Source organism: Ambystoma mexicanum, chromosome 4p (genome assembly GCF_040938575.1).
Source record: "Ambystoma mexicanum isolate Mex_15411 chromosome 4p, UKY_AmexF1_1, whole genome shotgun sequence".
Classification (NCBI taxonomy): Eukaryota; Metazoa; Chordata; class Amphibia; order Caudata; family Ambystomatidae; genus Ambystoma; species Ambystoma mexicanum.
In genome coordinates, this window is record NC_090927.1 from 275,934,265 (window position 1) to 275,948,265 (window position 14,001).

A 14,001-nucleotide genomic window follows, 5' to 3' on the forward strand; every position below is an offset into this window, starting at 1 on the left:
GCAGCAAATAAATGTGTGTGTCTGGGTGATTGGGTTGAAATGTTTTTGGCGGAGGGAGGGGGTGGTGGAAGCAAAGGGCGGTTTGCTGGGTAAAACCCCTGTGACCTAAAGGTGAGGGAGGGCATGGGATAGCCTTTTAGGAAGATCAGTGTGGTGAACCTCCCCCGACCCCCATGAAACGTTGCTAATTTCACACAGAATCGATGAAATAATCCTTTAATATACTCTGGTAGTCGCGGCTGGGTGTCGCAAGTGTCAATCTTGAGGAGATAGGCACATAGCATGAAATGGATGGGGAGAAGGTCATTGTCTGTCTGGGTATCGAGGAGGAGTGTTGCAATGAAGGGAGGGGGAGCAAGTAAGTGTTTGTGTGTCTGTCATGGGGAGTGGGTGGAATGTACTTGGTGGGGAGGGAGGAGTCGGAGGAGCAAAGTGCGATTTGAGGGCTGAAACGTCCCTGACTTAAAGGTCGGGATGGGATCACCTTTTAAGTAGATCAGTGTTGTTGGCCCTCCCACTAAATGGTGCTAATGCCATACAAAATCAATGAAATAACTGTTTTTTAATGTGCGCTGCTTTTAAAATTCGGCAATTATCACATGGAAAATGTGTGCAGTGTAAAACAAACCAGGACTTTCTTCTTTATGGAGAATGAAGTTCCCTTGCACTGACATCCATAGGCACTAATGGGTGCCCCCAAAACAGATGAGCTTATCAAGGTAAGTGAAGTAAAAAAGCTTCACTTACCTTCAAAAGTCAGGGCACGTTATACAACAGAAAAAACGTAGGGATGCTCCATTAATGACTTTGGAGGGAAAGCAGCAAAACTAAAATCTTCCCTAATGCGTGCCAATTCTGCCCATCCTCCCAACTTTTATGAAGCTTGCTTTATCTCCGTTCCTTTTCCACAGCAACTTCGATTTGGAGTGAATTTCACATAGAGAGTACAGGTGACAGAAGGTAGTTTGTGTAAGTGTTGCTGTTAACTCTCACTAGCTAGATAGTTTGACTAGACATTAGTCTTAGTCCCCAGGCTGGCTTCTCAGAATCTGTCCTCAGGGCTGAATCTGAAAATCCATCATAACAGGATGGCTGGCCACAGAGTTATTTTTTGTTTAGTATGCTTAAAGGGTTAAGAGTACTGCGTTTTGAGGTGCGTAACTTGCATCAACTGTCTTTGGAGAAATAATTGTCATGGGCTTTTCCCATGACAAATGGTAGGGAAACATATGTCTAATCAATATACTAGAGCTTTTTGACTAAGAAATCAAAACGCTGATTGACTGACCTGAATAATGCACCCTCTGTTTACGTAAATGTGAACTTAAGTTCACCCTCAGTCTTGTTTCTTTTTGTGGTCCCCAAACTACCTGATGATTTGTACAGTTCAAAGACGAGAATGCTTTATTCAATAAACCATTCTTGCTTTGTTATATAAACCTTTTTCTTTTTCATTAATAGAAAGAACAGTTATTTGCACAGATCTCATGACCACTAGCTTGTCTCAGGAGAGCAGTACTTCTAGTTCTTCTGACACTGATGTGGAAGGTACATGTTTTGAAATGGAGCTTTCAGTATTTAAAATATTGCATAACTTTCTTGTGTCAACAAATGGAAACCCTTTAATTTTTGTTTTACATGAATATCTGTTTGTTTTGATCATCAAACATTTCTGGATGAAAATGTAGGCAACGAGGCCTGTGCTAAATGTGATCCAGTTGATGACGGTATTAAAAGATATGTATAGTCTGAGCAAGACCTCATGTAAATATTTCAGAAATGTATATTTCAGTGATTCCAAGTATGCTTTTTTAAAAAAAGATATTTGAATGTTCAAGCAAATTCTTGAAGCAAGTTTTACCCTTCAAATTCACCAATAGGTGGCTTGAGTTTCCTCGATGAGATTTGCAAGCACACAATGTGTGTTAACCTTACGTTTCCGATGTTTATAAAACCTACTTGATCATTGTCCCACTTTCTAGAGCTAGATTTCTAGTAGTGTCAACCTCCCAATCTCTGGGACATAAGAAACAAATGCATAGGCCCATGCATCTGTCCTCATACAGTAAACCTCACACCTCCTGCTGTGTTTGGTTTTATTCTAAACCAAAAGATCTGATGCACTATCCCGCTGAACCGTGCCAAAATAACTTGATTGTTTGCTACTCCACTTAATTATCTGGGATGCTTTTGTCTTGAAGAATCGGGTCTTAATCTTTCTCTCTCTCTATATATATATATGTGTGTGTGTGTGTTGTCTCTCTCTCTCTCCCCGGCTTTAAAATCCACACCGTTGAACCCACGTCTACCAGATTTTTCTGGTGCAAGATTGTAGTCGATTTGGATGCAAATAATTCACTCCGTAGACACCCTCGTTTACTGATGCTCACCCCGATTCACTACAGTAGGTACGAGGAGGCAAAATTTGGAAAAGTGTGAAGCAAAATGTTTGATTTGTTTTTTTTATCACACCACTCCAAACATGGGGAATTGCAAGGTTACAGTTTACTTAAGTTAATTCACAAGAAGAGGGCACAATCAATCTTTCTTTGACTTTTTCTCAAATGTGCTGAAGCCATTGAGTGACTGAAACATGCCGCACAAAAAAAAAACACTTGGAAAAGCTCCATCTGATGCAAAGCGAAATTCAATAACAAGAGCTCCTGAAACACAACAACAAACAGCAACACGACTTGCGACCTGAGGACAAGAGCAACTTTCTCCAGCACAAGAGAGATGTCAGAGCAAACTGCTGCAAGACTTGCTGACAAGAGCAACATCCCTCCACGGCACATGTGAGACCACTCCATCAGGACACAGGCAACGCTGGATAGCTAGGTGTGTATATAGTGCTTGTAAAACTCTGTACATGGCATGGCACGGAACGGAACTCACCCAGAGTGCTGCGGGGTGTGATTTCCCCTTACAAACTTCCTCCAGCATTTCGATCTTGCATAGATTCACATGCTTTGAATTTTCCATGTCTGACTAAGAATCCTCAGTGCAATGATAATGGCATTTAAACCAAACACTGCCTAGCTACCTCATGTTTCTTTTTCCCTGCAACCAGTGAGGTGGAGGGGTTCTGAAGCCCATATGAAAGTCTTTGCTCCCTTATCTCCTTAATGCTTTCAAGGATTTCTTCAACTTTTTATTTAGTGTTCTTATTTTTGCAGCTACTTGTGTCAGATAGGATATTCTCTTCTGAAGGTTTTTGGTTTTTAAAGATTTCATTCTTGCAGACAGGAGGCACAGCAGCATTTCACTCTGTCACGGCCACATCACCGGGGTAGCCACCTTTGGCAATAGATTTCTGAGAACCCTACTTTGAGTAAATTTTTTCCGACAGCAATGTAGAAACATTAATCCCATGGACTAAGACAGACCCAATAAGTAAGTTTGTTGGGCCTCCAAGTATTGCCTTTACGCAAATAAAAAGCATGTGTAATGTATTTAGTGTCTAAGACTCCCGCTCCCTCCACACGTTGTGGAAGACTGGAACCTGCAATGATTTCAATGCCAAAAACATTGAAGGATAAGCTTGTCCCTGTTGATTTACTGAAGACTCTTACCTAGATTATTAACGCCCAATCGATGGAGAGTTCCAAGTCATCCTTCATGAAGTACATCATCACAAAAGGGGCCCTCCCTGTAAATGGTCCAGGTCTGAAGACATTTGTGTAATCGAGGCGAAAGGGTGCAGAATGGTGTCCTGACTCTGGCTCACTCTTATATGGGCTATGAACTCTCCCCATTTTTTGGCTCAGTGGGCCACAAAGATAAGGGCCCATCTGATTCTGTCCTTCTGCTGAGCCTTCTATGCCTTGCCATCCACCAGCAGACCCTTCTGTTCCTCAGTGTACACCATTTACAGCACATCTCCAAGCAAAGGCCATACAAGTAGAAGGTGCAGGTGCATCAAGACTACGTAAATGGTCAATTGGAAACAAATACTGGTGTCAAAGCCATTCTACAAGGCCACTGTAAATGAAAGCTTTACTCTCCTCCTCACCCTTGCTATCAACATTGTTACAAGCCACTGACGGTCACTTCTGTCTATGGCTACAGTGGTGATACCCATACAAAGAGTTGGTAAAAAAAATAAGATAATAAAGGGCAAGTGGGGGCAACCTAAGCACACTGCAGTGGTAGTTCTTACAGAGAAGCAAAAGGGCTTGGAGACTAGGTCCTAGATTGTAGTAGTAGGAAATTGTCGGCTACCCAACACGTCCCCTTCTTCCATCATACCAAAGGCAGATGTCCTGTTTGAGGACATTTTGGCATGTTGCATTCATACTAATTTTGAATGTTTACATTAACAAATGTCCATTCCGCTTCAAATTACTGACATTGACTTTCTCGACCCAGGTGCTCCTGGACCAACTAAAAGGCTTCATCCTGTACCCCGAGAACATCTCCCAAACAGCTCATCATATTTGTGAGTACTTCTTCAAAAACTCAAACTTTATTCACATTTTATTCTAAACAACTTTGGCTGGCCCCCGAACAATCACCACATAACCACAATTGCCCCAGACCTTGAAATCCCCCACACCCTCTACCCCCTCCCGCCACAAAGCTGAATTCAGTTTTCCTTACAAAGCTTGAACAGATGATGATACCCTTTTGTCCGACCAAAAAGTCAGTTGAGGCATGCTTGTCTGTGAATGGGGAGAGACCCCTCCCAGAAAGCACATTGTTCATTCATTGTCCAAGAGTTTTACAGCATGACCCCCCACCCCTGCTTATCCACCCCAACAATATTTCTAAAAAGGGAGCCATAAGCCCTCCAGACCTGGACTCGTCCAGGAGGTGGGTGAGATATTCCATATCGTAAGTGGCTTGTGTCTTTAGCACCCAATATTTTCCCCCCCAGAGTTTGTGGATTCTTCCAGAACTGAGCCAAGCATCTGGCAGAGACCGGCATAACCTGAAACATATGCCCCTTCTCTAGCTCCGGCCCATCCCCTGCATCAATCCCAAAAAGGAGAAGCCATGGTGAAAACTCTCTCTGTATCCCGTCTACCCCTTTTATCCACGAGAGAACCTCCCTCCAGTACGCCTTCACCCTTGCACAGCCCCACCACATGTTGATATAGTCCCCCATTTCCCAATGGCCCTTTCAACAGGTTGGGTCATAACCCTCGCTCATTCGGGCAATTCTCGCTGTGGTGTATTTTTATTTATTTGGATTTGTAAAGCGCACTAGCAGCCCAAGGGCATCGAGGCGCTGTTGCATGGCATAGTCTTAGTTACAGGAGGGTTACTTTGCTCATGGTTACAGTGAGCGTGCAATCAAAAACAATCAAAGAAATTATAATATTCATAGTACATACAACGTGGTTAAAGTTTTGGATTGTCATACAGTTGTAATAAGAGTTACATAATAACTAGGATGGAGCGTGCAGTCTACCTGAGGCGATGGCACCGGAGAAGCTTATTTAAACAAACAGCATAATTTTTAATGCTTTCCTGAAGGCTGGATGTGACTCAATACTTCTCATTTGAGTGGGTAATGTGTTCCAGTGCGTCGCTGCCAGGACCGGGAAACTGGACCCACCTGGGTGCATTCTCTGGGTCTCAGGAATAGAGGTCCTGTTAGTGTAGGCGTATCTTGTAGGTCTGGCTGATATGGGCTTGACTATTCTTTGAGCAAGGTACAGCGGTGCCAAGTTATGGACGCATTTGTGCGTCAAGGCAGGAGTTTTAACCCTATTCGTTCTTTAATGGGGACCCAGTGAATCTGCTTCCTGGTTTGAGAGATATGTTCCCCCCTTGGAAATACGGGTGGCAACCCTCAGGGCATTATTCTGGACAGTTAGGAGTTTGGTGATGTTTTTTATGGTTGTCCCTACAAAGAGGGCATTGCAGTAATCCAACCGAGATTCAGTTATTGCTCTCGCAATCATGACAGTTCTGTTCTGACAGAAAGGGTCTATCTGCAATTTAGAATGGTAGGCTGAGGTCGATGCAGTGGTGTTGACCTGCCTGTTCATAGAGAGGTCAGAATCCAGGTAGACACCCAAGGTCTTAACAGCTTGCGATACAGGGATTGGAATATTGTCAATCGTGAAAGAGCTGTATTGTTTGTCCAGTTTCCGAAGGGTGGCAGGTGATCCAATTAGCAAACGTTTGTTTTTTTCACCGTTGAGGCATAACCATTTTTCTGCCATTCAGGTTTGGATGGTGGAGTATATGGACTTAATGGTTACCATGTCGGCCTCATAGTCACTGGTCAGGCAGATGAGGGCCTACGTGTCATCAGCATAATTGGTGTATGTGATGCCCAAGTTGTCCAAAATATGGAACATTGGCCTTTTAAACAGGTTATAAAGGGTAGGTGATCTGCAGGAGCTCTGTGGGACTCCACATTTTATGTTGCTTGGATGGGCACAGGTTGAGTCAGAAAAGACTTTCATAACCCTTTGCTTGGATCACCTAGTTTCTCCAAGAATGGCCTTAGGGGTGAAGTTAGCAGCGGTAGAGAGATGGTGGCAAAGGGTATTGTGATCCACCAGGTCAAAAGCTGCGGACAAATCTAGGAGCAGGAGGAGAGCGGGTTTGCCCGCATCTCTGAAATCGTCCATTTGATTTTGTAGGTCTAAAAGTGCAGTTTCGGTGCCGTGTCCTGGATGGAATCCCAACTACCGGAGTCCGAGCAGGTGGTTCACCTCGAGGAATTTTTGGACTTACAGATAAGTTGCTTTGTCGAGAATTTTTAATAGGAATGGGACCGTAGTAATGGTTCTATACTTCCCTGGGTCAGTAGGGTCAAGTGCTAGTTTCCTGAGGAGAGGGCATACCCATGCTTCTTTGAGATCAGTAGGGACATGGAAGGAGGCATTAATGAACGCTGTAAGGAACGGGGCAAAGGTGGGGGCACAATCTTGAATAAGTTGAGCCGGGCAGGCATCCCCTTTGCAAAAGGAGGGTTTGATTGACTTAGAGTGCAATGACTTCTTGTTCACTAATTTCTTTGAAAGGGAGTGGAGTCGCCAGCAGTCCTGCTTTGTAGTTTAGAAATTTGGTGGTTGAGTGCCTGTTGATGGGCAATAATTTATTTTGCCAGGTGTTAATATCCAATCTGCCATGCTAGATCAACTTATTACACCAGTCTTCATCTTTGTGAAGGGTCGGTTGGGGGAGGGGGAGGGGCTGTGTTTCTAACTGGATTTGACTTTTATGGACTTCATTCATTAACGGTGCGTCACTCTTTCTCAACTCTCATGCCGGACTTCCTTTGCATCTTGTACTCATGGTGGCCCTGAATCACGCTGTTCCCATCTTCATCTTGTATCCTGGCTTGCAACATTGTGTTACTACTGACTTCTGCAATTGTATTCGCACTCCACTTTTGCTTCTCCGCTTTTTGACTGCTTACTCTTTTCTCTCCTCCTTTCCCTTCTCCCTTTTCCTATCTCCTCCCCTTACTTTCTTCTATGCACTTACTCTATCAGAATTGTCCCTGGATCTAATATGATAGCAACCTCGTCTGTTTCCTCCACCCTCCCATTACTGTTTTTTCCTCCCCACCACCCCTCCAGCACTATCTGAAATGTCGTCAGGACTAGTATGATAGGCGCTTGTTTTGTTCCTCCCCTCCCTTTCTGCACCCCTCTCCCTCACCTTTTGTTTTCTCCGGCTCTACCATAAATGTCGTCAGGCCTAGTACGGTAGCCGCCTGTCTGTTTCCATTTCCTTCCCATTCTCCCCCTCCCTTATCTATGTTTTAGCTCTTGCACTATCTGAAATGTCACCAAGCCGAGTACGATAGTTAATTTCACATCCTTACTGTTCATGGCCTGTAAGAATGTGGTATTTTCCCTTGTTCCCTCCCTTGCCTTGAAGCGCTTTGAAACGCATTGTGTATAGGCGCTATATAAATAAACTATCATATCATAACTCCCTGAAGTTAGCAAAAATGTCTTTGGTCCCAGATTTAGCATTTGCTATACTCGTATTAAACGAGGAGGCTTTTGCTTTGATTATGGCAACTTTATATTCTTTGGAGATAATCTTAAAATCGAATTTGGAAGAGTCATTGGGGTTTGCTTTCCAATGGGAGGGCACAGTCTTTTTCCTAGCACGTAGCTCAAGAAGATCTTTGGAAAACCAAGAATTGGAATGCTTGGAAAGCTTAGCTTATTCTTACGTCCCGTCCCCTTTCCTCCATACTGTATGGGTGTCCCTTCCAAGGGACGGGAGAAGGAACCTTTTTCACCAGAAAAACCTTCTTCCCCTTTAAATTTAGAAGCGCGCGGGGGCGCGGCCCAGGGAGCATGCACTGCCCTGACTCTGCCGCCACAACCCAGTCCCCTTTTCCGCTTCGATGGGAATGGGCCGAATTCACCAGCGCTCCTAGGTTTGGCTTCGGCCATGTAATTCCACGCACGGATACTTCTTCTTTGTCTTTTTTTTTTGTCTTTTCCATCAGGTACTATGTCCTCGGGCGTCGACTTCTACAGGGTTCACCAGGTGTCCATCCTGCAACAGGCTCTTCCCAACTTCAGACCCCCACACCCACTGCCTACGTTGACTTGGCCCAGACCACGGTTGGTAATCATGTCTGGCGTGTGACTCGCTGTCCTCGAAGGCGCTGAAGAACAGACTAGCCAGGTGGAGGGAGCTCTTCCAGAAGTCGCATTCAGAGGATCTCAAGAACTTCGTGAAGCATCGTCCCAGGTCCAAGGTAGGGCCGATATTTTCCAGCGCACCCCGCAAGAGAGACTCCTTCCCAGGGACTCTCCCGCGCTGGAGGGACCGGCCAGGTCCTTCCTTCCGGCATGTGCACCGAGGCTCCTACAGCTACCGGCATTCGGGTCAAGGGGTCCTCGTATCCTCCCGGACGCAGTGTCGAGGGACCGGAAGGTTCTTGTACCGGGCCTACACCCGAGGGGCTTTGCCCTTTTAGCGGCACAGTGGCCGAGGGGCTGCGCCCTAACACCGGCAATATACGTCAGAGGGGCTATGCCTAAACGCAGCTCTATCGACTCCTGGGTCGAGGGTGTCACACCTACTGGGCCGAGACCCGAGGAGCAGGGTAGGCCTCGTGATCCACACGCAAGAGTCTTGGACGAGGCCGAACCCAGCGGGCTGGGCAACACGTCTCAGGCACATGTCGGGCAGCTCGACAAAATGGCAACCGCGCCAGACCGGAGCACCCGCCCAACGCCATTCCACGAATTTGGCAAAGAACGAGTGTCAAGGTGGGACTGGTAGCAACCAGGTACGTGGCCTACAGTCTACCCTTCATATGCGCAGGGCAACTTTCCCATGCGTCCATATGGACGGAGTATGCAGCGGCTCCAGCAGTCCCCTGCTGCCCCGTCGGTACCCCCTGCCACCTCTTCGGCCAGTGAGGAGTTGCTCTTTGACAATTTCCTCGGCCTCATGAGATCTCATCAGATGGGGGTTATCATCGTGGAATCCACAGTGGCGCATATTGATACCTCGGGCTGTGCCATTTACCACGGACATCAGACCCACAGCTTGGCTCCGGGCGACGAAATTCAACCCAGATGTCCAGGAGCGCATTCTAGATCTACCATTCGAGGGGGGGGTGGACCTCTTCCACTCCTCTACGGATGAAGAGCTGGACAAAAAGAACAGCACACAAACGGCAAGGTCCTTGTCCATTCTTACAAAGACCACGCCCAATGCTTACACCCAATCTCGGCAGCGCACAGAGAAGGGTCGTACATATGGAGGGTTCTGAGGTTTCCAGGAACGCAGATTCAGGCAGCCGGACTGCTCGCCGTCTCGGAACTGACGCAAACAACAAAAGGGGATCGAGGGAGTAAGGGCTTTTTCCAGTCCCCCGCCTCAGCCTCTGAGGGAAAGAAGGCATGACACGCCCCTTCGGGTCCACGTGTCTCCGGTGGGGGGGTAGGCTTGCACTCTATGCACATTTCTGGCGCCAGAATTTTGGGGAACCCTGGATCCTCTCCGTAGTATCCATGGCGTACCGCCTACCCATCCCAGCCTCTCCTCCCTCCTCCCCTCCCCTCCACTCCCACAGGTTGGGACAGCAACTCTTTTGGCGGAAATCTGGTCGCTCATAGAGAGCCAAGCAGTGGAGCAGGTTCCAGCCTCCCAGCGAGGATGTGGCTTCTATTCTAATATTTAAATATTAAATGATACTCATTTGGGACATGTGCTCCGAGAAGGTTTTTTTTTTTTCCTCAGCAGAGAAGTGACCTCTGCATGGTGGTACCGACAATCGCCTGGGTCTACTAGCAGCGGTTCTGTGATCTGTGCCGCACACGAGACTAAGGATGAGAAGGATTCAGCTGCACTGTGCGGCCTCATGGAATCAGGACCGGGGCTCTCAATCCTAGATGGTCAACTTTCCTCCATCGCTCTACCCGGACCCAACTTGGTGGTCCATGGACTGCAACCTATGGACGGGCAAGCCCTTTCGGCCGCCCTCTCCGCAGGCCACCATCACCACAGACCCCTCGCTCGAGGGCTGGGGAGCCACCCTGGACGATCTCTCGGTCCACGGCACCTGGACTCGATAGGAGCAGGAATACCACATCAGTTGGCTGTAGCTGAATGCCATCTGGCTAGCGCTCAGAGCATTCCTACCACTTCTCAAGGGCCAAGTTGTCCTCATCCAGACAGACAACTCGACTAGCATGTACTACGTCAACAAGCAGAGAGGCACCAGATCCCCTCCTCTGTGCAGGCTGGCGATCAACATTTGGGAGTAGGCCCTGGAAAACATTTTCCTCGGTGTAGTCCGCCTCCTGGGCGAATCTAACCTGGAAGCGGACAGGCTCAGCAGGCTGGGAGAGGACAATTGTGGCAGCTAAACAACCTCGTTATTCAGGAGATCTTCAACAGGTGGGGTCACCCACATGGATCTCTTTGCCACCTGGCACAACAAGAAGTGTCCCCAGTTCGCATCCTGGCAAGGTCAGGGCCCCTGCTCTCTGGGCGACGCATTTCACCTCCAGTGGACCGGCATGAAAGCCTATGCCTTTCCGCCCACTCCTCTGATCCACAGGGTAATTTGCAAGATCAATGAGTCTCGCCGACTCCTCATCAATCTGATAGCCCCATGGTGGCCAGCCAGGCCATGGTTTTCGGAGCTACTCAGCCTCTCGGAGGTGCCCCCGATACACCTACCGACGGGCCCAGCACATCTTTTGGCGCCGCAGGGGGGCAGAATGCTCCACCCTGCGCCAGGGAAATTAGCCCTCACAGCGTGGTACCTGAGCAGGTAACACTTCGGCACCTTAGCCTCTCACAGGCTAATCTGGAGATCATACAGGGTGCCAGGAGCAAAGCTACCAGGGCCCAGTACAAGAGCAAATGGAACAGATTCTGCCAAGATTCTGGGCAGACTGCAAGGGAATTGACCACTTGGCTTGCACTTTGGACGACGTGCTCTCGTTCTCGGCGCACCTTGCTCATTCATGCGTACAGATGGATACCTGCCGCACATACCTTGCAGCTATTGGGGCTTACAGGAACTCGGAGGAAGGCATTTTTTCCTCCTCCAACCCTATCGTCAAAAAACATCTGACGGGTCTTGCTAGGCTCTACCAGCCTGTCAAGAGACCGCAACCGGTGTGGGACCTCAACATAGTCTTGGGCGCACTGGCACACAAACCTTTCGATCCAATGGCGTCCGTGGACATTAGGATGGTCACCATCAAGATGGCCTTACTAGTCGGCCTTACCTCGGCTCGTAGAGTCGGTGCGATCCAGGCGCTGGTTGCCTCTGAGCCATATACCACTTATCACAAGGTAGTCATGCGGACGCACCCAGCTTTTCTACCCAAGGTTCCATCTGCTTTCCACCTTAACGAGGAAATAATCCTTTTATGTTTTTTCCCCGATCCTAAGGACAAAGCACAAAGAGTACTGCACTGCCTGGATGTCAGGCGTGCCCTGAAATTCTACTTGGACAGGACCAAGGGCTTCCGCAAGTCGTACGCGTTTGTCACGTTTGGAGGCTCAAGACCAGGCTATCAGGCCTCTAAGGCCTCCATATCCCGCTGGATGGTCTCTGCCATCAAAGAAGCGTACGAGGGCCAGCACAAGCCACTTCCGGCCAACATGCATGCCCACGCAGTCCTGGCCAAGGCAAAGGCCATCGCATTGCAGTGCCATGTCCCCTGGCAAGTCATAAGCAGGGCGGCCACTTGGGCCTCACCCTCGGCTTTCTGCAAGCATTACTGTATGAACGCCGGCTCTAGATCGGATGCGGTTTTTGGACAGGTAGGTCTCAGGAGCCTATTTGCTTAAGGAGGGTCTCCTCTCCACCCTGGGGCTACATTTAGCTGTAATCACCACTACAGTATGGAGGAAAGGGGACGGGACGTAAGAGTAATTATAAGTTACTCACCGTAGTGGCTAACGTACTTAGTCCATAGTCCCCTTTCCTCCATACGTCCCACCAACCTCTCCCCTAATAATACTGGTGTCATTAGGCAATGTTAAATCTATTTTCGACGCGTCAATGGGGACTGAGGTGTGGCGCCTTAGGGCAGTGCATGCTCCCTGGGCCGTGCCCCTACGAGCCTCTAAATTTAAAGGGGAAGAAGGTTTTTTCTGGTGAGAAAAGTTCTGTCCCCCGTCCCTTGGAAGGAACGCCATACAGTATGGAGGAAAGGGGACTATGGACTAAGAGTATGTTAGTCACTACGGTGGGTAACTTATAATTTCCTTTGGGTGAGTGGGGCGATGGCGTAAACTGCTAGAGTGATGACGGCTTTGAAAGCATTTGCAAGAATTTCTGGGTCACTAGAAAAAGGGGCCTGTAGGGCAGGCACTAGGAGGTAACGGAGGGGGGGGGGCTGTGCTGCTGGCCGGATTCCTTCATGGTGTCAAGTTCAAATTGAATGGAATGATGGTCAGACCAAGGAATAGGAGAGATTTCTGTGACCCTGAGGGAGCAGTTATGGTGGGCAACCCTATCAAGGGTACGGCCGTTAATGGGAGTAGGTTCCGTGATGGTCTAAATTAACCCTAAGGTGGATAAGGCTTTGTTAAGGGAGGCTGCTTGGGAGTCCTTTGGGTCATTAAGGCTTAAGTTGAGATCTCCCAAGAGAATGAATTCAGAGGATTTCTTCAGATTGTCAGACAGAGAGTGAATCAGGACATCTTGAAAGTCCGAGACTGGCCCTGGGGGTCGATGGACAATATGAAGGGCAATGGTGCAGTTAGGGGAAAGGTTAACTTTAAGATCAAGATAATCACTTCTATGGCCAAGTTCCCCTTCCACCATTCTGATGGGGATGGTCTCTTTAGCAATAAGAGCTACCCCTTCACCTTTTTGAAGAGAACGATCTTGTCTAAAAATAGAGAAGCCTGGTTCGATGGCCAGGGCTGGGCCGGACACTTCAGTGGGCCAGGTTTCACTAATAATCAGTAGGTCAAAGTTGCAACTAGTGATAAGATTGTGACCGTCCAGTGCATGGGCAGGGAGAGAGCAGGCATTAATAAGGGCACAGGTAAGAGGAGCATTTGGTGAAGCCCTCTGGGTGAGACTAGGTACAGAACTATTGGTATTAGGCAGAGGCAGATCAGAATTCACAATATTTGACCCAAGCAGATCAGGGTAGTGCCATCCATGCAATAATTTCAGAGCCTGGTGTCTGTATTGGAGCATGGTTGTTGAATGATTGGCCCTTCTACACATCTGAACCCATAGGGGGTCTCCAATGTCTCTGGCCAGGTCCTGCCCCCATTTGATTCTGGATGGAGGGGTCCTCCTGGGCCGCCAAAAGGATTCTCCTTTACAACCCAGCTATCAGCCCTCTGGAACCCTGTTACGTGATCAGGAATTTTCCAAACTAGTCGGTTGCCTCCTTAGGTTGACCTCCCCACCGACTTTCTGTCAGAGCACCCTTAAGCTGCAAAAATCGGAATATGAAGAGATTACGGAGCCTCAAGAGTTTCTCCAGCCTGCCCAAAGAGATGAATGTATCTCCTTCTCACATTTGGCCCGCTTTACTCAGACCAGCTTCGTACCAGGGCGCTGGAAGGCCA

At 48.0% G+C, this 14,001-nt stretch overlaps 1 protein-coding gene across 5 annotated transcripts in view; it reads left to right on the forward strand.

The window, feature by feature from the left end:
* Nucleotides 1-14,001, forward strand: part of TDRD6 (tudor domain containing 6) — a 1,508,150-nt gene that overhangs the window by 1,062,894 nt on the left and 431,255 nt on the right. For all 5 annotated transcript variants that reach the window (XM_069605809.1, XM_069605810.1, XM_069605812.1 and 2 more), the window contains one exon: nt 1,462-1,548. In XM_069605809.1, the coding sequence (XP_069461910.1) occupies nt 1,462-1,548 (87 nt within the window). The remainder of the gene's footprint in view (nt 1-1,461; nt 1,549-14,001) is intronic.